Source organism: Mastigoproctus giganteus, chromosome 10 (genome assembly GCF_048544385.1).
Source record: "Mastigoproctus giganteus isolate SK-2022 chromosome 10, ASM4854438v1, whole genome shotgun sequence".
NCBI classification, from domain to species: Eukaryota; Metazoa; Arthropoda; class Arachnida; order Uropygi; family Thelyphonidae; genus Mastigoproctus; species Mastigoproctus giganteus.
In genome coordinates, this window is record NC_143584.1 from 161,397,511 (window position 1) to 161,423,767 (window position 26,257).

Sequence of the window (26,257 nt, forward strand, 5' to 3'; positions counted from 1 at the left end):
ATTCTCAGCTTCGTGTTGGCATCACAGGAATGCGAAATGGGATGATCTGCATGATTTCTATTCTTCCATTCGTTGGTTGAGTTACTATTTTAAATCTTCTGATCCCAATAATTGCTCAGATCATGTCCATGAAATTATTCTTTAGAGAAGAACTCCTTTCCATGCATTCCACGCTAAAATCTTTCCTTGAACAGCCTTAGCACATTTATTGAAAAACCTTGGTTTTTTCAATAAATGTGCTAAGGCTGTTCAAGGTAAGAAGATAGCATATCACAATTGGCTTGTTATCCCTCACCGACTTAATTTTCTGTCTACACTAAAGCTCGTAACTGTTGCAGAACAGTCCAAACTTCATTTTGAAGTGTAGAAAACTGCTTATTGTCCAAATAGAGAGTCAAGCATTCTGGTCTCTTGCGGAGTTATTGACCTCAACTTCTGTCCATCAGTATCCCCCCCCCCCACCACCTCTGTTACAGCTTGATTGGTTCTATTGCATCCTCCACTAAATGCAAAGTACTTACTACCATCCTATTTCTTATTCTAACTTTTGTATCAATGCTCTTGTAGACCACCTCCTGTCATATCCAGTACACTCCACTCAATGTTTCCTGTGGTCTTCCAACAGAAGAATATTAGAAGAATTCTGAACAATCTTAATGCCAAGAAAACTCCAGGTCCAAATAATAGCACCCTGTTTCACCTTCCGGTTTGAAAAATCTTATGTACAAACAGCCTCAATTTCTCAAATATCCACCACCAGTTTTTTAACTGCTGATCTCCAGCAGGACAAAGAAAACTCAGTTAACTTTAACCCCTTTAAAATTCAGTCTTATCTTATTTCTCACATAAAAAGTATATTGCTCCTATGCTTATCTTTGACACTCGGATTTCTAGACATCTCTACTAAGGATTACCAATTTCTAAAATTCTCTTGGCATATGCATGTCACAATTATTGTTTGCTATGCATTGGAAAAACTGAATTTTCTTTTTTCCCTTGTGTTACTTTTCTTCTAATCAGCAACTCACTCTGTACAAATATCAAATCTGGCCTATTGTGGAATATTGTTCCTGCATCTGGGATGCATCCCCAAAACCTCTTTCAAGCTCTTAGGCTCTGTTCAAAAGAAGGCAGTCAGATTAATTAATGACTAATCCCTTACAAACTCTCTCTCTCTCTATACCTCATAGATGTTGTGTCTGCTGCATGCCTTTTATATGTTGTTCTATCAGCACAATTTTTCTGAATTGGCATATGTAATTCCACTGCTCTTCCAAACCAGTCTGAGTACATGTCTAAACCAGTCAACATCCAGTCACTATCCGACTGCAAATTTGCAGAACTAACTCTTCCTCATTTCATCCCTTCTACTTCAGTTTATTGAAATAACCTTCACATATATTTTTCAAAAATTACTGTCTACAAAAATTCAAGTTTAATGTCAATCAGTATTTTCTGCTTTCTTGTCCTTCAGCCCTTGCATGGCGCCTCCATAGCCAGGTAGGCAGGAACAGCAGTGTGTAGCATACGCTTCTTGATTAGACCGGGATTTGAGCCCGTGACCACCAAATACGGAGGATGCGGAAAGGTCAGAGAGTGACCACCCATATCCCTGGAGCAATATGGCCTTAGTTGCTAATGCTCCTAAAAACCAAACAACAGCAGCAGCCCTTCATGGTACTAAGTACTACCAATCTAATACCGCTTGTATTTGGGTTTTCTTTTTCTTAATTGATTAATTTCCATGTCCTTCAAAAAGTTTTTAAAAACTATTTTTATTCATTAGGGTATACACAATTTATCCTGTTCTTGCACTGTAACTTTCTTTTTATTTGTTCTGCTATCAGCTATCTGGTTTTTCAACCAACAGATGTGAGTGCTGAAATACAGTTTTCAGAAAAATACACACAGTTGGTAAAACAGGCCCATTACCCTCTTATTCATACATACACCCATTCAAAGGGTAGGGTAGGTAGATGTATTATGGTTTGCTGGATGAGAGCTGTTTGTACATGGCAATTAATTATAAAAATTATAGATTGTAACTAAACAACTAACCTCTTCTAATCTGTAGTACATTGAAACAGAACATACTGTTTCATTTAGAGAAAATGTACTTGGGGGGGGGATCCCACTCCCAAATTCAGAAAAAGAAAAAAATAGTCAGATTCCATAGGTTTCATACAAAGATATTTTTTTTTTTTTTTGGTGAGATCAAAATTGTTATTTCTTAATTTGTAACTGAATGAATAATCTTTCTCTAAATACAAAGAAAGACTTAGAAAAAGTGTAAAACTAATTGAAAAATTATCCAGTAAAAAAGTGTAAAACTAATTGAAAAATTATCCAGTTTATGCAAAATTTGATGTATAACATGAATTATTTATTTCAGTTTTACAGCATTTAGTTCACTTAATAGTACTACACCAAACAGACCTGGTGTGAGACAGACTACAACCTCCACACGATTTCTAAATGGCAAAAAAGTAGAAACAAGAAAGTAAGTTTTAACCTGTTCATTATTTTTTTTTTAAACTTTGTTAGTTAATTCCTTCTATAAATGTATTATTTAAAACTCTTCTGAACTAGCTGCTGTCTTTATAGTATTAACCATACAATGCCTTTAGCAGCGGGTGGTTGATTATTGGAACAAACTTCGATCTGTCGTTGTAGAAGTTGATAGCTTAAACAGATTGAAGGCAGAACTAGACAAACATTTGGAGCGGGTGGATGAGTGAAATGAGAAGGAGGGGTGTTTTTTTTTTTTTTTTGCTGATGCTTAAGCTTGCTTTCTGGCATCATGTGTCCTTGCTAATGCAAGATGGGTCCCTCTTCCCACAGGTACTGCTCATGGCCTTTTCACTTCCCTGAACCATTGGCCAGAACGGCCCATGGAGGCAATTTATTCCTGGATTAACATGCAGTGGTAGTGCCTTGTCCAATAAACCCATCAAAAACTAATGCATATTAATTGCCAGTGTGGGATTAGTAACTGTTATTCTCCACCTTCCTAAATATACAAGCACTGTGTAGTTTTGAAGCTGGAAGTTATTCTTTGCAGAGTAATTACATTAAACATGCTGATAAGGCCCCAGTGTGGGAGTTTTGCCATATTTGTCTTCTGCTTTGTGTATACTGTTTTCATTCTCATTGAACAGCTGGCACCGTTGCTGCTGTACTCACTATGGCACAACTCATTTTATATTTGAATTATTATATAAAATGGCTTCTTGTCTTATTTATGTCCAATTAAAACAAACCTTTTTATTAAATATAAAAAAGTTTGTTTTATTTTTTACTTGACAAAACATTAATAATTGCATGTGTGTAATTTTGAATTTGTGCTCAGAGAAGGCTTAATTTAATTAATTTAACATTTTTAAATGAAAAATTAAATTTTCGTTTAAAAAAATTAATTTTAATAAGTGTTTCAGCCCATTAGAAAAAAAGTGTGATATTACAAGCATAACTCAAAAATGAAAACAAAAAGTGGAATGGAATAATTCTATAAAATTCTACTCTTCATTAGGTTCTACCATTGGCCATCTGGTGTTGATGACATTGCTTGCTTGGGCTTAGGCTCTTTATAAATAACTGCATTTGTCCACATAGTCAATCTAAAGTGGCTAATGTAATTTTTAATTGATAATTTCACCCAATATGCGAATCCATTATCCTTTAAAAACTTAAAGGCACTGCTATAAAATAGTTTTGGAACTATTTGGTTCCATCATCAGACAGCAGGTAGCCTGTATTAGCAACCTTGTATCGAGTGACAAACAGATGTATTGAATCTAAATGAGCAGCCAAGCAATAGATCAGAAGAAAACTTTTGATTGAAAATTAAATTTATGTCACGTGTATCCCTATTAAGTAGGCTGCATGAGCTCAATATTATGATGTAATTAAAAAGTGAGATAATATTTCAATGTAAATAAATTGAAATTGTTCTATAAAATAATGCTACTCTGCATCAGCTGTTATCAACCACCTGTAGATGCTGTGTCCCTCCATTGCTTGAGCTTAGGCTCTTTAAAAACAGCTACATTTTGTTCATGTAGTCAACCTATAGTAGCTGATATCATTTTTAATTGGATTACATCCTCAGATAGTTGATTGTGAAACTTAATGCAAAGTTGTATTATTTTATAGAAGTATTTCAGTTTAGAAAAGAATAGCGAAAGCTTAAAAAGCGGTACTCACCTTGAAATTAATCTACGATGGTTTACTTAGGTAGCATGGTTAATGTTTAAGTTGAATTGTTAAATTGAAAAATTAAAAGGGAGGGAAGTAGGTAAAAGTTGACTGAGTTAAATGGGCGCAAGGAAACAGAAGTGTACACATCCAATCCTTGGTTGTCATCGAAATAAAAGAAAGAAGAATAATTAAAAACTATGTAAGTGAATCCGGTGAAGCCAATAGTCTTTACGAGGACTTTCGTTAGTTAAAGAACGTCTTCAGTTGGCAATGTGTGGAGAGAACGCGCATGGTATTTTAAGAATAAAAAATTATACTTTCGTGATGCCTTTTTTGACATGTGGGAACTTTAATCTCGAGAGGTTCCAAATTGGGGAAAGGTTGAAGGGGAGTTTAGAATTTAGAATTTTGAGGTTAGAGTGGTGCTTGTACCATTCGATAACTAGAGCTTCATATTGAAGTATTCTGTAGCTGGATTTTAGTTTAATGATGGAAATGGCAGAATCGATGAGCGGGTTGTGGTTGCGAGTCTGGGTATGAGTTGTAAGTTCTGTGACAGATTGGTTAGACGTGAGACTATGGAAATGGTAGTATGCACGGGTGTTGGATGTTTTTGATGAGCCAAATTTGGTAGTGGTACTTCCGATATAACATGTGTTGCAGTTTGGTTGACAATTAATGAGGTATATAATATTATTAAGGTCGTTTGTAGAATATTTGTATGTGTCTTTATAGGTGCTGAAGAAGGATCCTAATTTGTTGTAGGTGGAAAAAACAAGGGAGATATCAGTGTTGTTAAATAGGCGTCGGAACTGTCCTGCTAGTTCATTGTGGTAAGGGAGGACTATGCGGATGTTAGTTTTATTTTTGTCTTTGGTTGGGATGTTAGATTTAATTTTATTTTTAGCGTTAAGGATTGTATTTAAAATGAGTTGGTGGGGGTAACCTCTGGATATAAATTTGTCGGTAATATACTGTATTTCATTGTGAAGGTCGGTGGGTGAGGAACTGTACTTTAGTGCATTGTGAATTTGGTTATATAAAACTGCCTTTTTAGTGTTTAGAGGGTGATGAGAAGCAAAATGTAAGTATTTACCGGTGTTTGTATTTTTCCTGCAAATTTTCGTATTTAATTTTGTGCCTGTTATATAGATAGTGAGATTAAGGAAATTTATCTGATTGTTCTGTCCAATTTCAAGGGTGAATTTAAGTCTATCATGTACAGAGTTAAGTTTTACGAAGAGGTTATTAATAATGGATATGTTGCCTACTACAAGAATGTCGTCGGCATAGCGCATGTATAATTTTAATTACAGTTCCTCACCCACCGACCTTCACAATGAAATACAGTATATTACCGACAAATTTATATCCAGAGGTTACCCCCACCAACTCATTTTAAATACAATCCTTAACGCTAAAAATAAAATTAAATCTAACATCCCAACCAAAGACAAAAATAAAACTAACATCCGCATAGTCCTCCCTTACCACAATGAACTAGCAGGACAGTTCCGACGCCTATTTAACAACACTGATATCTCCCTTGTTTTTTCCACCTACAACAAATTAGGATCCTTCTTCAGCACCTATAAAGACACATACAAATATTCTACAAACGACCTTAATAATATTATATACCTCATTAATTGTCAACCAAACTGCAACACATGTTATATCGGAAGTACCACTACCAAATTTGGCTCATCAAAAACATCCAACACCCGTGCATACTACCATTTCCATAGTCTCACGTCTAACCAATCTGTCACAGAACTTACAACTCATACCCAGACTCGCAACCACAACCCGCTCATCGATTCTGCCATTTCCATCATTAAACTAAAATCCAGCTACAGAATACTTCAATATGAAGCTCTAGTTATCGAATGGTACAAGCACCACTCTAACCTCAAAATTCTAAATTCTAAACTCCCCTTCAACCTTTCCCCAATTTGGAACCTCTCGAGATTAAAGTTCCCACATGTCAAAAAAGGCATCACGAAAGTATAATTTTTTATTCTTAAAATACCATGCGCGTTCTCTCCACACATTGCCAACTGAAGACGTTCTTTAACTAACGAAAGTCCTCGTAAAGACTATTGGCTTCACCGGATTCACTTACATAGTTTTTAATTATTCTTCTTTCTTTTATTTCGATGACAACCAAGGATTGGATGTGTACACTTCTGTTTCCTTGCGCCCATTTAACTCAGTCAACTTTTACCTACTTCCCTCCCTTTTAATTTTTCAATTTAACAATTCAACTTAAACATTAACCACGCTACCTAAGTAAACCATCGCAGATTAATTTCAAGGTGAGTACCGCTTTTTAAGCTTTCGCTATTCTTTTCTAGTCTATTAACACGGTACTTGAAGATTTCTAAAAATTTCGTATTTCAGTTTATTAATAACCTGCATTGAAATAGTGCTACACTTCTTAATTACATCAAAAACAAAAATTTTTCAGAAATAAAAAAGGAAATTTGGGTCTGACAGACTAGGTGATACTGTGTTATGATCTGAGGCACCACTTGCTGATTAAGGGAAACTTCTGCAGTCCATTCTAAAATTTTCCATTTGAATTTGTTACCCCCTGTTTTTAGTATCCCCTCAGATCTTTAAACAGACCTTGATTAGGTACCTAGTAACCAGGTTTCACCCACATATTCAGTTCGTCCTCATATGGGTGTATGCTTGCTGTGATCTCACCTGATCTCATCAGGTCCACTTTTGGATCTTTTAAAGGAGTTATGTCCTCCCCCCCATCTGCAGGGTGTCGCATCCATACCTGGACGCTTATTCTAAGTGGGCTCACAATTGCCTTGTACAGTGGAACTATAACCTTCCTATTCAAGTGTAAAACTGATGCATTTTTCAGCATTAAAATATACCATACCATAGAATCTAATTTATCCAAAGTACATATCACTCCATTGCTAAAGAATGGGGTTTTCTAAATACATGTTTATTTCAAAATTCTTTTAATGTATTGCAGTTTTATCCTATGGAAAATAAATTATGTTATTTTGTTTAATTGATATGAAACTTGGTATGATCTTGAATTAAAGTTTTAATTTATTCACAAACGAAACACTTGGTGTTCAAGAAGAGCCTTGCAATGGTGGAAAATTAAATTTAAAAAAGTTGCTGTTTTGCTATGCTGCAAAGCAGATGGCAGTACAAAACTGAATGCACATGACATTGGGAAATTGTTCAAGCCAGAATGTTTATTAACCAACTTCTGTACAATTGGCAGCAACAGAAGTGTTTGATTTGTGTTCAGAATTTTTCAGTTTTGGTTATTGAGAGTGGTTTCAGAGGAGAAGGGGGAAAAAATTCTGCTGATACTTAAGCTGAAGAATACCCCTCCTGATACCACCAGTGTTATGTTACAACTGGGTTATTATAAAGGCATTGTTCCGAGCATTATTATAAAGGCATTATTAAACCTTCAGTGTTATAAAGCCTTCCTGATTAAATACTTGATCTACAAAACAGGAGGTAACCACCTGTAGTCAAACTGGAATGTTTTGAATGCTATTCATAGTTGTTATTGCTTGGAATGGTACTGCATCAAGTATAATAATAAACTGCTTTACAAAGAATATTATTGAAAACATGGTTCAGCAGACAGGTGTGATGGCAACATTGAGGGATGGGGACTTTGAAGCAGCATATGAATTTGTTGAAGAATTTAAGTTTGTTAAGGTGGATGGTTGGTGCTACTACAGCAACACCAGAAATCATAAAATTGTAAAGATAAACTTTATATTTACAATTTTGTGATTTCTAACTAAAATGGGCAGATTTATATTTATGCCATTAAAAAAAGTTGTTCTTTGTTAATCTAAAAAGAGAAATTAATTATTAATTATAAAATGTGTTAAGAAAGAGAATTAAGTTATTTTTAATTAGGTACATTTATGAAAAAAGAATGATTTAAGTCTGAAAAATGATAATTACCTGTACTTAATAAGAAATTGTTTTAATCAGCAGCCACAATTTATTGTAGGTATAAGAAGCCAGAGGAGATTACCATAAGTATGAAAACTCCACCTGAGTTTGAAAATAGCTATGGCTGCGAAGTATAGCAGAAAATTTCTAAGCTTACACTACTTAAAAGCAGTTGAAGAAATTATTCAACTGCTAAATAGTTTTAAAAGAATTTTGTGTATAGTAAGACACTTATACCACATGGATTGGAAAAAACAAAACTGGTTTTTATTGGTATTTATGTTATTTACACATGCAATATCAACACTAAATTGTTATCTGGTGATGTTTCAGGATTCTTTCTGAATCCTATCATCTGACCGAAAGTGAGGCTCGATAATAAGACATCGCTAACTGTACTGCTAAATGTTAAAAATCAGTAACTTAATTTGTTTTTCCAATCCATGTGATATAAAAGTGTCTATATATTTTCGTACATGTAGGTACTAACTCAGCTCTGTACCAAAATTACTCAACTCTTAGAAGCAATTTCCAGATAATTCTTGGGCTCATCAATCAGCTGCATATTGACCTCATCCAGATTTTCATTGATTGTGTATATGGGAAAATAGTCTTTGAAGAAATGTACAAAAATCTCCATTTCTAAGGTCCATATGGAGCAAGGCATCTTCTGTCTGGGATGAGAATCTTTAGTTATTGTCTTTATACCTCTTGTTTTGTTTTGTATATTATTAGCTTAATGAATTTCTATGCATTTGATGTCTTTGTTTTTACTGATATACAGGCAGCCCCCCCCATATAACACGGTTTCGCTCTAACACGATTGATAAATTGCGGCAATCCTAACACAGAAAATTGTGGCAAACCTCGCAAAACATGGTACTTTTGAGCTTTTGTGCAGAGAAAACCCTGCTATTACTTTGGATGTAATTCTTCAACATTTCCATTCTTTTTTGTGAATTTTGCTGTTGAAGGTTCTGAGTTATTGAACTTGTGCTTGAGACCATAAAAAAAAATGACTATGAAGTGTGCAGCTTGTGACTTTTAAGGTTTTTGTAAGGTTATTTTGGTTTTTATTTGATCGTTTATAAATTTTTCTGGGTATGTATTACTAAACTTTGTTCTTAAGAACTGTATTGGAATAATTTCTTTGTTGGGAATAAAATTCCAGCCCTAAATTATCCCTAAGAAAAGTAAAAAAGCACTACCGAAAAGAAACTTCATTTCTCTAGAATCAAAAATACAAATTTTGGATCATCATAAAAAAGGAGAAAAGGTATCATACGTTGCAAAAAGTTTAAATTTAAATGAAACAACAATTCAGACCATAAAGAAAAATGAACAGAAAATTAGAACTGCTGTTGCTGCAGGATCTTTCATTTCTGCAAATATGACAGCTTGTCCCCGAGTGCCAATAATTGAGAAAATGAAAAGAGCACTCAGTATTTGGATTGATGATAGTAGTAAAAAACAGATCCCATTAGATGGTAGTGTAATTAAACAAAAGGCACTAAAAATTTATAACCATTTTAAAAAAATGGAGAATCTTCGGAGTTTGTTGCCAGTAAAGGTTGGTTTGAGCGATTTAGAAACCGCTTCTCATCACATAACATAAGAATTCAAGGAGAAAGTGCATTGGCCGATAATGAAGCTGCCAAGAAGTATGCAGATGATTTCAAAAAATTATTGAAGAGCATGGATACACCCACATCAAGTTTTCAATGCCGATGAGACAGGTGAAAAAAATGCCAAACAGAATGTTTATTTCAAAAACAAGAGAAACTGCACCAAGTTTTAAGGCATCAAAAGATCATGTAACGTTACTTATGTGCAGTAATGCATTAGGAGCTTACGTGATAAAACCTGTGCTAGTTTATATATCCTCTAATCCTCATGCAATGAAAGGTGTAAATAAAAATGCGTTACCAGTGTATCGGAAAGCAAATAAAAAAGCTTGGGTAACTCTTGATTTATTTAAAGTGGGAAAATCTAGAGTTCAAAGTCTTATTCTATTGGATAACATGCCAAGCCATCCAAAATATTTGTCATCCAAAGTTGAAATAATGTTCCTACCACCACAAGTTATTATTATTATCATTATCCATATGGTGCAAGGAAGCCTGAGGCTTTTGCTGCACCAGCCAAAAAAAAAAATTCTGAGTTATCTAGAGAGATATGGTTGAACCGGCAAAAAATGGAATCAGTGCGATAGTAGAACTAGCTAAGTCAGTAGGAGGGGGAAGGTTTGATGATATGACTACTGAAGACAATTCAATCAAGAATTACTGGTAGAAAAAATGGTTGGCAAAGTGGATTTGGTAGAAATGGCATTGGAGATAAAACCAAATCAATTTAGAGGGTGATAGTGCAGATAAATTCTGAAGTTCCAAATTTTACACTAAAAAGCATACAGGAAGGCATAAACTTTGCCGAGCAATTGGAATCTTATTTTTTGAATGCAAATCCTTCGACTGAGAGGAGCACAAAGTTCAAAAGGGAGCTTCAAACATGCTTAGCTCCATACCATGAAATTTACAAAGCTCTACCAAGCAAAAGCAAACAAACTCAGATTACTGATTTTTTTTTTAAAGAGAGCAGAAGATACACCAAATCTAGATGCTGTGGAAGAAAGCTCTGAAAGTGAAGATATTTTGCAACAGAGAAAACATTCTCATTTGATTGTACTTAGCAGTGATAAAGAGGAAGAAAATTAAATGAACGTACATTATCTGACATATATGTATCACAGTTTGTAAGATGTTCGTTCAGTTATTACTGTTTTTAATAAGAATTAAGTTTTGGATAATTAGGGGGGGAAAATGGTGTATTTTTATTAGCTTTTGGAACGTAATCCCTCTTTTTGTACTGATTCTTAATCCCATATAATACAGTTTTGCATTACATGAGAGTTTATAGGAACCTGACTACTATGTTATTAGAGGATTACCTGTACTCATCATCATCACCATTTTCAATCCACTGCAGGATGAAGGCCTCTCCAGCAACTTTTCAGTTCCTTCTGTTTTGAGCACTGGCCATCCATTTACTACCCATACCTATTAATGGATAGATGAATTTCATCTATCCATTTCCGCCTTTGTCTTCCAGGTTTTCTTCTAGCTCCTCTTGGGTACCATTCTGTTATTTTCTTAGTCAATCTGTCATCATGCCTTTGAGCTGTGTCCTGCCCAAGACCATTTTAGTTCTTTAGTTTTGATAAGAATGTCCTTTACTTGAGTTTGCTGCCTAATCTGTGTTTCTCTTCTTATCTAACAGTGTGATTCCCAATATAATTCGTTCCATTCTTCGCTGTGTAGTTCTCAGCTTCTCTTCCATTCTTTTGGTGAGTGCCCAAGTTTCACTTCCATAAGTCATGGTTCATTAGTTTACGTTTCAGACAAACTGGGATATTGCTCTTCAGTATGTGACTATATTTCCTGAATGCTATCCATCCAAAATTTATTCTTCTCTTGACTTCCAGCCATTTATCATTATTACAGCTAATAACTTGTCCCAGATAAGTATATGACTCCACCTTTTCAATTACTGCTCCTTCAATCATTATTTCCGTTTCTGTGGCATACTTGTTCATCATTACTTTTGTTTTAGCCATATTCATCTTTAGTCCAAAATCCTTACTAACTGTGCATAACTGATTAAGATTTTCCTCTAATTCTTTGGGATCGTGTCTTATGACCACAATGCCATCTGCAAATCGTAAATGGTTTAGGTACTCTCTGTTCACATTGACTGACTCCTTTCTGCGACCAGTCTAATCTTCTGAAAGCTTCCTCAAGGGCAGCAGTAAACAGCTTCGGAGATATTGTGTCTCCTTGTCGAACTCCTTTCTCGATTTTAAATTTCCTACTGTCTTTGTCTAGTCTAATAAAGGAGGTAGCACTCTCATATATTTTCTTCAAAATCATAATATGTGGGGTATCTATGCCTTGTCTTTCCAGTGCCCAAAACATTGCCTTATGCTGTATGGAGTCAAATGCCTTTTCATAATCCACAAATGCCAGGCATAATGGTGTTTTATATTCATTTGCTTTCTCCATTAGCTGTGATATTACGTGATGGTGATCCATAGTTGAGAATCCTGTCCTAAAGCCAGCTTGCTCTTTCGGTTGATTCTCATCAAGTATTCTTTATAGTCTATTAGTAATGACCCTTGTGAACAACTTGTAGATATGGGATAACAAGATAATTGGTCTATAATTTCCAATTTATCTCCTTCCTTATGCAGCAAAACTATGATTGCATTATTCCACTGCTTAGGCGTAACACCTTTTCTAATGCACTTTGTGAAGAGCCTTGCCAGTTTTTGTGTTATGTCTCTTCCTCCCAATTTTAACAACTCTACAGTAACTTCATCTTCCCCCAGGGTTTCTGATTCTTCATTTTCTTCAATGCATGTTCTACCTCATCAGGAAGAATATTGGGTATGTCGTATGTGTTGCTACTTTGCAATCCATCTTCCCCACTGCTGGCATCCTTCCCTCGCTCCTTGTATAATTCTCTATAGTAGTCTTCTGCTGTTTTAATTATGCCTTCTCTGCTGTTTATAAGTACACCATCGCTATTCTTCAATTTCAGTATCATTTGTCTTTCTGTATTACTGCTCATGGCTGTTGATTTAAATCCTTTGTTTTCCCTTTGGTTATTCTACTTTTCTTGTGTTAAATCTTCTTATGTCCTCTCTGACTCTCTTTCTAATGGCTTTGCATAACTCAGTATACTCAATTTTTTCCTTGTCAGTGTTTAACTTGCTCTTCATTTTTTGCCTTCGGTTCATCATAACAAGTGTTTCTTGACTAATTTTTTCTTCTTTGGGTTTCGTTTTCCCTATAGGTTTCTTGGGCTTTATCACTTTCAGAAAGTTGTAATATTCCTTGTCGATATCTTGGTCCTGAGCAGTCTGCAGAAGCTCAAACTTGTTCTTAAGTTCCAGTACATACTGCTTTTTCTTCTCTTCTGTTATCTCAAAGACCTTTGTATTATTTACTCAAGTCAGTTTTTTCCTTTCCTACATCTATATCAAGTGTACATCTTACCATTCTGTGATCACTTCCAACATTTACCTTATTCAGGACGCTAACATCATTTACAATATATCTTCTGTTAGCAAGGATGAAGTCGATTTCATTAGTTGTTAATCCATTTGGACTCTTCCATGTCCACTTTCTGTTCACCCTTTTCTTGAAAAAAGTGTTCATTACTGACAATCCTTGAGATTCTGCAAATTCCACAAGTCTTTCACCTCTTTCATTTCTTTCACCAATTCCAAAATTTCCTATAGATCCCCTTTCTGCGCTGTTTTGTCTTTTTCCAACCTTAGCATTGAAGTCCCCCATAATAATAGTGTAGCGGGTTTTCTGCTCATCTAGAAGACTGTCAATTTCAGTGTACATTTCTTCAACCTCTTCATCATCATGGCTCGATGTTGGTGCATAAATCATTATAACCTTTAGCTTGTACCTCTTAGAAATCTTGAGTATTAGTCTTGACACCCTTGGTGATGTACTTTTGAATTCCAAAATGTTGTTTTTAAAATCTTTATGGACCAGAAACCCAACTCCACTTTCACTCCTTTCCCTGTTTCCATTGGTGTACAGCAGATTTCCACTTGATAAACTTATAAGTGATTCATTTCTTCTTCTTGTTTCAGCCAAACCGATGATATTCCAATTCACATTTTCTAATTCCTTTTCCAGCTCTAATATCCTGTCTTCACCGATGAGTGATCTTACGTTATAACAGGCCAAGTTCAGTTTCCGTGCATGGCACCCAGAGATTCTTAGCACCCTCTGCTTCCACTCTGATCCTCTCGCTGCTGTAAGAGGGGGAGTGAAAGCTGCTGGGGACTGAGGGCCATTTGTTTTGTCGTGCTGTCATATGCAGGAGGGTTTGGTCTTTTCCTCTTCACGCTAACCAGGCATCTTGAAGAGAACCACTCTACACATTCGTTGCCACCTAAGTGACGTAACAGGGCTTACCATCAAGAAGGTGTGCATGAGTGGATTTTAGGGAGGCAGGCCAACCGGACTTCTCCTAAATCCTGTAATAGAAAGATATTGGATCCATCAGTGTTTTAAGCTGAGTGTCTGATAACACACAGGATACCTGTTCCCCTCTAAGCCCCTGTACTATATTGTATCAAATGTATTATTGATTAACATGTTAATAAATAGACCTTGTGTTCATTATCACAGTATTAATTATTCAATAAAGAAATCCACCTATAATTTATTTAGGCAGATTTCTTTATTCGTACTTTTAACTTAGAAACAATACTGACATACTGATCACATAAAAATAAAACTCCCTATTATTATAACCCAATGTTTAAGAGTAATTGCCCTTTGGACTATCAATGATATGAAGCATGTTATCTCTAGAGGAAACCTAGCAGCAACATCATTAATAATAAAATAAGAGCAACATGAACTTGCCATGGAAGACTGCAGTCACCAAAATGGAAGGTTTTGTCATTTTTATTTTGTTTTGGTGACTGTGGTCTGCTATAGTGTGTTCACGTTACACATATTTTGTTGCCAATGATATTAGTGTCTGGTTTCTCTAGAGGTCTCACAACCAGTTATCTGGTTGATAACTTGATAAAGGCAATTACTTTTAAACATTAGATTATAAGTAATAATGGAAGTTTTCTTTCTCTGTGATCAGTGTGTCAATAGTGGTTTTGAGTTAGAAGTAGTAGTACTGGGAATAAATCAAGAGTAGATTTCCTTTATTGTTGATTAACTTATAATGCACCCGTCAAGCATTCCTCACTGTTCTAGGGTGATGAATTTGATTAAACTGAACTGAATAAATAAAAAGGTATTTTCTAAAAACATGGAGATGTTGAATTACTGAGAAAGAATAGACTAATAAACTACATGGATACTTAGAGATTATTTTGCTGAGTGTTTACAAAGTACACAAACTTGCCAAAATATATCAACTTGATATTTCTGGATTTGGTTTGAATCCTGTCATCAGGCCTAATTAAAGACAGAGGTACAAAGTTAAAGAAATGAATGTGTAGTGACTACACGAATTTGAGAAAAACGGCATTGACTATACATGACCAAATCCAAAACAGTAAGCGAAAAGTGGGGCTTGAATTGAAAGAACATGTCTGACCTGTGTCCACTAGTGTTTGCCAGCTAGATGCAAATGAATAAAATAGCAAATTATTTATATAATCTCGTAATGAGAGATATCAGCTTAAAACTACTATTACATGTGTAAAATTACACAACAATTTGCGAAAAACAAATGGTTAGACCTGTTGAGCTTAGGTCTGACATCTCTTGATTCTGTTTCTAAGTTCATGTATAGTTGTTGCCTGTTTTTCACAAATTGTAGTCACTGCATATTCTTATCTTTGCTTCACTTTTCCCCCTTTATTTTTTTAACCAACATTAATTTGGCCTAATGACAGGATTCAAAACAGAATCTAGAAATGTTTGTGTTAAGTTAATATCTTGTTGGAGAGTTCATACATTTTTGTAAACACTTAGCATAATAAATTCAATTTGAATAACCAAATACCATGTTTTTACAAATTTTGGCGATATGCTTTGACTTTGCACATATTTCAGGGATGCTTTATTTATATTGCATTTCTTTAATTACTTTTAAGACTGCTTGCAAGTTTCTTATTCATTACATTGTGAATGTGGCAAGCAGACAATTTTAGTTGCCAACATCTGTCTATCTTTTAATTATTTTAGTGAAAGTAACAGCATTTTCATCAGGATTTAAAATTCCTTTAGGGTTCATTGTTTATGTGATATCAATTTTTATAGCTCATAAAAAAAATTTTTAACTTTTGAAGTTGTCTAGAATAGCATCTATTAGATGCTACATACCATTCTTGTGTGTTCCACTGTGGCATAGTAGTGTTCCTTCCCAGGTATTATACAAGGGTGGTTTGGATGATAACAGGAAAAATTAATTCTTTCTTCAAACTCATGATAAAACTTCATTGCTTTTCAATTACTGGCTTCTTCCTTTTCTGCTTGAGTAATGGTCAAGCAAAATGCATCTTCCACTACAAAACTAATGCCAGTATTCTCAGAATTTCTTTTTGTATGCTGAGCCATGTAGTGCGAGGAAGCCACAGTGCCTTAGCTGCACTGGCCATAAAATAAATAAATAAAATATAGAAAATATCTAAAAAATAAACAACTTGTGTGTTTCCCTCCTTGCATAGGTAACCTATTCCAATAATTAACTCGCTGGCTAAAAGAAAACTTCTTAAAATCCACTTTAAATCTCTTTACCTGTAACCTGAAGATTGAGGCTGGGCACAGTCATGCTGCAAACCCCCTTTGAGATCATCCATTGGTTTGGCCTGGATTTCAGGATCAGGTTGCTTGTTAACATATCACAATATGCAGCACTGTTAACATTGTTCCCTTGTAACTCTTCAAAATAATCCCATTTTTGTCTAAAAAATTCCTAGTCGGGTTGACATGACTTGGAATTTCTTCTCCTTTTTGGGATTGGAATTATGCTACCCTTTACATGTTTGCGCACGTGCATACGTACTTCTCTTCATGCTGAGTCAACAACACAGAGCACACGATCAACTTGTTTTAGTTAATCTGTAAGTTGGGGAACCAATCTTGCACACATTTTTACTGAATCCAAGCTCATTGTGAACAGTGTAATGAGTTCTGTTCACAATGCTTGCATTGAGCTCTTCACTTGTATTTACTATTTTAATGCACTAATTCTGTGAATGAGCCTTTCAACAGAAGAAATATTGTCTGGAAATTACAGTGCAATTAACCTGGCTAGGTCAAGCAAATTCTTCCTGGTCATGGACTTTTATTTTTAAACTTTTGAACCCATCCATACACTCGCCTTTATGACAGTTTTCACCATACACACTACACATCCTGCAATGAATTTCTGTGAGTTTTTTGTCCATTCTGCATTTAAAAATCATAACATTTCTTGTCTCCATCTTGGTATAACTTTCCACACACAAATCCATTTTGATTCTTATTATGTCATCTGTGAACACAGATGACATAATCAGGAGTGCTAATTAATTAAAAATAATTTCATACTGATAATTTGTATAATTACCTTTATCACTATTAGTTGCAAATAAAGATTCACTTTTCTGTCTTCGTTTGAATCACCCCTACCATTTGAAACATTAAAATAGAGAAATTTTGACTTGAAATATAAGTTACTTTCATTAGAATGCAGCTTATAACTAGGGAGATATTGGAACTTAAAACTGCCTGTTAAACAAGTGCATGGATTGGAATTAGAAATCATCTTTGGGTAGCTATTACTCTTCTATTAATTGACCAAGACAGTATTTTTATGAAAATATTTGTAATTGCTGGGATTTCACATTTTTATATTTATTGGATGAAATGAAATATAGCAATGAAATGAATTGTAGAGAATGCTGTTTGCTACAGTTTATTTCTACATTTTGCTTTAATTTCATTAACACTTGTTTTATAGATCCAACAGTGTTCTTCATAGGCCTGCATATATTTAATCTATAAACCAGCTGTTGTCACATGTACTCTGAGATGTCTAGGGGTAACTGCATAAATAATTAGAGAAAAAGCGTGATTGAATTAAATTTCTATTTTTGGTTCATTCACTATGTTTTCCAAGAAATAAAAAAAAAATTGGCACAATGAAGCTGATGCATATGCTAAACCAAAAAAAAAAAAAAAAAAATTAGGAATTGGTCTTGCATTCTCTTCAGTAAATATAAAATCCCAGTAACCATTCTCAAGGTTTCTATATTTCTAAATGTTTTCTATTAAATTAGTTTAAATACTGATCAGATGTAGAAACTATATTCTACCTTTACACTGATTTAACTTTACATTAACAGTGCTCCCTTGTGTAGGAATAGAAGGTCTTCAGTGCCGGTGAAAGCTCAAAGTTGGGAATGGCTGACATAAGAGTGTAGTTCACACACTTGGCAATCAATTTTTGAGCATCTTCAAGGAAGAATGGGTCAGTGTCGAGGGCTTTCTGACTTTGAAATGGTTGTGGGGGCGAGATGTGAAGGAGCCACTATCTGAATAACAGCCAACGTGGTTAAGTGCTCCCATTCTGTAATACCATGAGTCTGCCATGGCTGGCTCAACACCAGTTGAACAATTATCCAAATAACACATGGGACAACCACGTGGTCAGTATCCGTAGTTAGCATTGTGTGTCATCTCATACAATGCTAACACACAATGCTAACATTGTGTGTCATCTCATAACACATTAGTGACGTCTGGGATGAATGTACAACACATTAGTGACACAGCACAGTGGCTCAGTTAACCACCCAGTACAACGCAGGAATAGCAAGACAAATATCCACATGGACTATGCACCAGACGTTAGCTTGTATAGGCTATGGCAGTCAATAGTCATGTGTATCCATGATCACTGTAAGACATAAGAAACCACACCTTGCATGGGCACATCAGCACCAACACTGGACCACTGAGGTGGAAATCTGTCACCTGGTCTGATTAATTCCATTTTCCAACTCTGTCATGCTGATGGTTGTATCTGCATTTGGAAAAAGCAACATGAGGCCATGTCACTTGGACACACTTTTGGTGTTCAGCAAGTTAGAGATGGTATTGTTTCAGGGCTGTTTTGTGGCATGCTCTGGGTCCTCTGATCACTGTTAATCAGTGGCTTGATGGAATGCCTACCTTTCTATCATCACCAGCCATCATACCCCTTTTTGATGATAGTGAATGCTCATTACACTTTATGGAAATTATGCTATGATAAAGAAAAAAAAAAAAAGTTCAAAGTGATTTCAAAGTTTGTGGGGGAAATAACCAAACTACAGCACCTATCAACAAGACAACAGACTGGCAGGTTGCTAAATGGTTTCAGAAATATGACAATTAATTCTCCATCATCCTAACTGACCTGATCTTAACCTAATTGAGCATGCTTGGGATCTACTGGAAAAGGACATTTGATGCTGCAGCGCCAACCTGACAATGTGTAGGAATTAATGGACACATTGTAATATCAATACACAGTTAGCACTATCATGGGACGCCCTGCAACACTTTTTGAAGAGCATGCCAAGATTGTGTATGGAAAGGTGGTCCCACAAGATATTAGAATGGTGTTGCTAATGGTCAACTTAGTGTTAAAACCATATATATACTGTATGGTAGAAAATATATAGTAAATATATTTTATTAAGGAAAGAGTTGAAGTTTATTTAATGAATCCCTTATTTAAATATGCATATTATGTTTAAATTTTATGAACAATATGTATAAATGCTAAAAGGAATAATGGTAATAGACAAATAATGGTGACTATTTAATATTTAAGGAACATAATAACAGCAAATGTTACAAAAAGTTGCAATCCCATTGAATAAAAAAGAAAAAGATCTTTACTGAAATATATATAAGTAAAAAGCACTCAAATCTTTATACTGATAGTATTTCAAATAACACTGTTGGAAATAAATAGAACAAAAACAGATGTACAAGTTTTGATTAAAAAGTTCTGTGAATGACCTTGAATGCAGTAGCTAAAAGATTGTGAGTGGGACTTATGGCATCTTATGCATGTATACACAAAAAAATCTATCACATAAGTTATGCACTAGTCTATCAGAAAGTCTAATCCCACACAAAAATGATAAAATTTGAACAATGTGCAAAAATTAAACTTTGGAGTCAGCAAGAGAAACATTTGAAATGCTCATTACACTTTATGGAAATTATGCTATGATAAAGAAAAAAAAAAGTTCAAAGTGATTTCAAAGTTTGTGGGGGAAATATTTTGCTTAAAGATGAAAGAAAACAGATTGTCACCTATCAACAACCAAAAATGATCAAAATATCAGTCAAGTCCACAATATCATTAATCAGGTTGATGGCTGATCATTTTAGAAATTTGCTAATGAGATGTCTCTTTCTTTTGGCTTGGTTCAAACCATTTTGATTGAAGATTTGGCACGAGGTGAATGCAAAGATTGTTCCACACATATCACTCAAAAATCAAAAACTTCGTCTTCAATTCGTTGTGATTGAGTATATGGATATGACCCAGAGACAGATTCAAATCACTCATTGGGAAAAAAAGATGCAGCACTTAAAATCACATATGAAGGTCATGCTGACTGTCAAAGAATGCAGTCAGAGGATGATATCAGAATTCGTTGTTCAAAGTGTCACTGTTAAGGAAGGTAGCCTGCTACAAAGAAGGTTTAAAATGGTTGAGGCAGCAGTCTGAAAAATGGTTAACTCTACATCATTATAGTGAAATGATGTTTACATGTCACTTTCTGTCCAGCAATTTTTAACATTCCTGTTGTGCGATGTCTGCCTTAATCTTCTGATTTGGCACCATGCAACTTTTTGCAATTCCCAAAATTTCAAGATGAAAGGAAAATGATGAGTTAATTCAAGAAATCCAGTCAAAAAACATATGGACTGCTTAAAAGCATCCAAAAAAGAAGACTTCTGAAAATGTTTTTATCAGTGGTAGGCACAATGTTAAGCATTTATCATTGAATAAAAATTTTTTGAAACATTCACCAAACTTTTTGATCAAACCATATATTGTTTTTAGTTGTAAAAGAGGCTAGTTGTATATTAATCACTTTCTCAAATTATGCTTTATATATATATATATATATATATTTTAAATTATGCTTTATATACCTTTTTTTTTTTTTAAATTATGCTTTATATATCTCTTTTTTTTTTAATGTGTTAAAAGCAAATTAATTTTTACTTCTGTTAAAGAAACCTGTGTATTTGAATTCTGCTTTTCTTGATTATTTCAGAATTAAAGAAAATGGAACTGAAACAGTGACTGTACATGAAGATGGAGTTTTGAAATCAAAAACAATCAATGGTGTACCTCAAGTTATCAGCATTCAGCACTGAATTGCTATGTGTATTCTGTTCCTGTAAACTTGATTAGGAGTACAGTGAAAGGACAATTGTTTTTCCCTCTCCCCACCATTTCATTTTTAGACATTGTATATTGTGAGCACCTTTTCCAGAACTCATAACAGGTGGTCATTTTTGCAGAGGTTCTGCAAACTAACTTAATTTATTCATCCTGGTACCATTTCCTAACTGTATTTTGATACTTCATTTTACCACAAAATTTTATACATTTACAGTTTGAAAATAAAATACTTTTTTTAAAAAAAAAGTACATCTATTAACATTTTATTCAGTCTGACTTCTTTAATAGCTTAGAGTATATAAGAATTTGTTACCTTATACATAGTTCCTACATAGTACAAATATACTTTGGGCTTATATTGCTGTACTGTTCTAAGTGCCAAATGCAACCAAATGCATTCTTGTTTGGATATGTTTGTCTAGGTATAGTGTACACAAGTGCAGATGGTAACTAGGCAGGACAGCTTAAATGACCACTTGTCAAATAGATCATATACATATTTCATTTTTTTTTTTTTTTTCTTCCTTTCCCATTTTGGTACGTAGGGTGTAATTTTTTAATGACATTTTCATTCGCAAAATAAGAATGGAACACTACTACTCATTAAGGATCTGAATTTAATAGATCATTTTATGTACGATATTTTGCAGGTGGAATTTCAGTTGTACGATACGAATTGCTTTAGAATGGCTTCTTATGAGCATATTTTATAGAATGTTTTTTTTTTTTTGTTTTTTTTTTTAAGAAATGGCATTTTAATATAAAATGCCAAAATTTCTACTGGTGTGCTCAATTGTTCTTGAAAGTTGTCACACTTCTACTAATTTGTATAGTAGCTAAGTTATGCAAGATCTCATTTAAAATATAAACTTCAAGTCATTTACACCTTTTGTAACTCAGCTTACAAAAGATATTACAATGAACTTCTGTAAGTGAAACATTCTCAAGCAAGTGCTTATAGGAGGATACTATATAAGCAGGAGGATTTCACTGTCTGTCCTATATGTGTAATTTCATTGTCATTGTTTATCTTAATTTTAACCCATATTTATGTTTTTGATATTGTACATAGTAAGGGGCAAATGGGAACTATATATTCAGAAGTCAGCATCCACTTCTAGTATAGGTGCAGAATGTTTAATATGCTCTCAGATCTCTATTATGGCTAATTTTACAAGTCAAATTGTATAATAAACCAATATTCTAAAAATGACTTGTCCTCTTCCTTTTTTTTCCCTTTTTTTTTTTTTAATTGCAAATTCAAAATTTTGCAGTATATACTAGTTATGCTTAGAAGCTGTGTGCACTTTATAAGTTAATAATTGTATAAATTAGTCTAGTGCTTCCAGTTGGTCCACTAATAGTGAGAGAGGTAAGAACCATTTCTAGTTTGTAGTGTTGATTTAAAGAAATGGTATAATCAGCTATGGGCATTTAGGTTAATGTTATATATTTCTGTCAGCACTAAACTTTGATATTTAGATCTTGCATATATAATTTAAAAAAGAAAATTTTGTTTAATCAAGATAAATAAAATTTTGTGTAATCAACTAAAGATGTCCCAAATTAAACACTTTTATATTTTTTCACATATGAAGATTGCTACTATGTTATAATTGAGAGGTACTACCTGCAACCAAGCAATAAGCATAAACTAAAGAAAACTGAAATTACAAAATGAAAATCAAAATTAACAAGCAATAGCTGGTACTGGTAACTTCCAGAGAAGCACAATGGGGAGATCCTGCAAGGATAAGACAACTGCTGCCAAAGTAATGCTAGGAAACTCTACCCTACACATAAGCACACACTAATACTTACAAAGAGAAAAAAAAAATAGTACAAATGAAAGTCTGACAGGACCAAGTGACATCTGCCAATTTGAAAATTCCCAAACATTCATAGAACTTTCAGATTCAGAATTTGATTTATGTTTGTCCAATAGTGATAATGTTATTTTTTATCTCAGCAATATATCACATAGCAGTAATGAAAAAATTGATGACGACCTGTCAACTAATGCTGGTGTAGACCAAGCAAGGTAAATGATGTTTCATTTAATCATCATTTTGCCTTTACTGTTTTGAACTGTGGATTTCTTTTGAGTAATTTAAGTATTCCAAAAACTGAACTTGAATATTTTCAGCTGCTTTTTTTACCAATTCTTTATTTGAAGAAAATTAAAATGAAATAAATAATTATGCCAACGAAACTCTTTCAAATAAGCTACTTCCTGATTGTACCATGTGGTCTGACTGGGCTTCAGTTTCGATAAATGAACGAAAGGTTTTTGTTTGGTGTGATTATTAATGTGGGACTAAATGAAAACTTCTATAAAGGAAGAAAGTGGAAATGGTGGAAGAAAAGAAACAGTTTGGTATTGTGAGATAAGCTTCAGAAAATCAATATCATGGTGAACATTTGAAGAAACACACGCTAAAATCATTAAAAAAATAAATATCTAAAATGTTATTAGAATGTTTTATATAACTCTTTTAAATTTGAAAATAATTTTTGAAGAGCTCATATTCAGTATTAATTTTTTTTTTGTTTAAGCTGAACTGGAATGGGAAGACAGCGGAAATAATGCTGGACCACAAGGGGTTAATGGTGTGTGTGTGTGTGTGTGTAGATTAAAAACTTTTAACTAAATATGCAAGGAAATAGAAAACCTGAAAAAGAATATAAAGAAAAGTAGTACAGCAAACATTGGTGGCTGCAATGTATTATCCACCACACTGCTTATAATAGTTTAAATTAGAGGTTCCCAAACTTTCTTGGTTCACGGTGCCCTTAGTGTCCCAGTAATTTTTTCACGGCACTCCTAGGCCAAAAGAAATACCTAACACAGTGGTTTTCAACCTTTAATATATACCTATATAATAATTTTATCAAATCAAATGTTCACCACGATACTGATTTTCTGAAGCTTATCTCACAATACCAAACTGCATTATATAGAGAGGTACTAAATAAAGATCAATTATAGATCACCCACAAAATTAAAAAGATATGGTACAATGGATACCATACACCTTTTTATAATGAAATGTATAAATTTCAAAAAAAAAATTTTTTTTTAAATAATAACTTTAAGTAACTTAAACCGAAATTACACAGCACCCCAAGAATGTTGTTGCAGCACCCTGGTTGAAAACTACTAGTTTAAATAAAAATAAAACTCATACATAATAAAGCAGGGAGGAAATCAAGATAAATGGTATTGTAGAAGGAATACTCCTAAAATAATTTAGAAAGAGGCAATTAATAAAATACCAAATAATAAAAATTTTTAATATGCCAATTAATTCAAATTTATCAGCATCCGGAAGATAGCACACATCCAAATCACACAAAATATTACTGAAAATGGAGATTAAAACCAACTACATGTGGCCAAAAAAATGAAAATAATTAGATAAAATAGACAGACCATTATGCCCCATCTCGATGGAGGACCACAAGGCTATTAATGGTCAGAACTACTGCTAGGCAAATCCATAATCCAAATCCTCGAATGCTAGGCAAATCCATGCATTATCAAACTGCAAATTCAATGGATTTGAATAATGGTGTCCCTTACACAGTGAAAAATTATAATAGAACAGACCCTAGTGGGATTGAGCCTTTACAGTTTAACCAGTGTATAAGTTCAGCGATGCATGCATTTGTTTGACATTCTAAATGCAGCAATTCCTTGATGATTATTGGCGTTGTGGTCCTCCTCCAAGATGGAGCATAATGGTCAGTCTACTTTTATCTTTTTTTCTTCATTGTTGGCCACATGTTGTAGTTTATTTTAATCTCTGTTTTCAGTGATATTTCATGTAATTTGGATCTGGTGTTATCTTCCAAGTGCTGCTAAATATGAAATGAAACCCTATTCCTTTACTTTTAACTGTGATTACTTGCTGCTAAATGGTTCCTGTATTGTGGGTCCTATGACGTCAACTGGTTCGTGGGTAATGATTAGTTCTAGAATGCCCTTATCCCTCGTATTTTCTCTAACATGCTGATACAAATGATCATCATCTAGTTGATTTTAAAAAACTTTTGTCCCCACAAATTTATTTGTGGGGATTTGCTTTTATTCAAACCAAATCAGATGTATTTATTTAAAAAATCCTGCATAAAGGAAAAATATCTGACAGAATAAAAATGCTTTATAATTTTTGATGAAACCAAAACATACATAACTTACTTTTGTTACGACAGCAATGGTGAACCAAAAGCTTGAGTGTCACAAAGGAAAATATATTGGCACACAGCCACTACTCAGTTTATAGTATAAAAAAAGTATTTTTATTTCAAGGTAAACTTGTTTTATGGAGTATCAGCCACATCTAGCAGTGATAACTGTTAAGTGTAATTCTGCAGCAACAAAATTCTCATATCAATAAACAATATTTACTAATTTTAATATATTTTTTTTCCTGTAGCATGCACAAATCTTGTATTTTGGCTTCAGCCTATTTTTGTATGTAGGCTCAACGGTTTGCCATTACTGTAATGTGAGCTACGTGTTTGAGTTAAAAATTGATATTAAATTCTGAATCCCATACTTTAATTAAAATCAAGATTTATATATTTATGATGATTGCAGTGTATGTGCATGCACATACAGTCATATTTTGGCCAATTAAGTTTCAGATAACTTGATAACTCATAGTATATTCCATAATATAAGAATGATGTGATGATTGAATGATTTCAAAATATAGTTATAATATGAAAATTTTTTTTTTTTAAACTAATATTTATACATATGGTTACAGGATGTGTAAATATTAAATTACTAGCAAAACAGTAAAGTAAAAGATTATAATCTCATACCAATGTTCAAAATATTAAATCACCCAAGCAATCCACTTAATCAAAAAACAGAAGTATAAATCACTTTAATCTGAAGAAAGTCTTCCAATTCAAAAACTAAATAAAGATCATCAACTATGAGGGTGACAATGTTAATAAATTGTTTTTCTTAGCTATCATTCTTATCCAATTTGGAGATAATGAATTGATTAATTGGTGAATCAGCTCAAGATTTATAGAGCATATCTGTTTGTAAAAAAATTATTACTATATTAAAAAATTAAACTACTAAAATTATACTTTTGTATATTATTTAATAAACTTTTTTTTTTTT

General features: G+C 33.8%; 1 protein-coding gene across 6 annotated transcripts in view; it reads left to right on the forward strand.

The window, feature by feature from the left end:
* Positions 1 to 21,783, forward strand: part of mrj (DnaJ heat shock protein family (Hsp40) member B6 mrj) — a 242,204-nt gene extending 220,421 nt beyond the window's left edge. For all 6 annotated transcript variants that reach the window (XM_090383858.1, XM_090383862.1, XM_090383861.1 and 3 more), the window contains 2 exons: positions 2,393 to 2,500; positions 20,981 to 21,783. In XM_090383858.1, the coding sequence (XP_090239984.1) occupies positions 2,393 to 2,500; positions 20,981 to 21,083 (211 nt within the window). In that variant the 3' untranslated portion in view covers positions 21,084 to 21,783. The remainder of the gene's footprint in view (positions 1 to 2,392; positions 2,501 to 20,980) is intronic.
* The last annotated feature ends 4,474 nt before the right edge of the window (positions 21,784 to 26,257 follow it).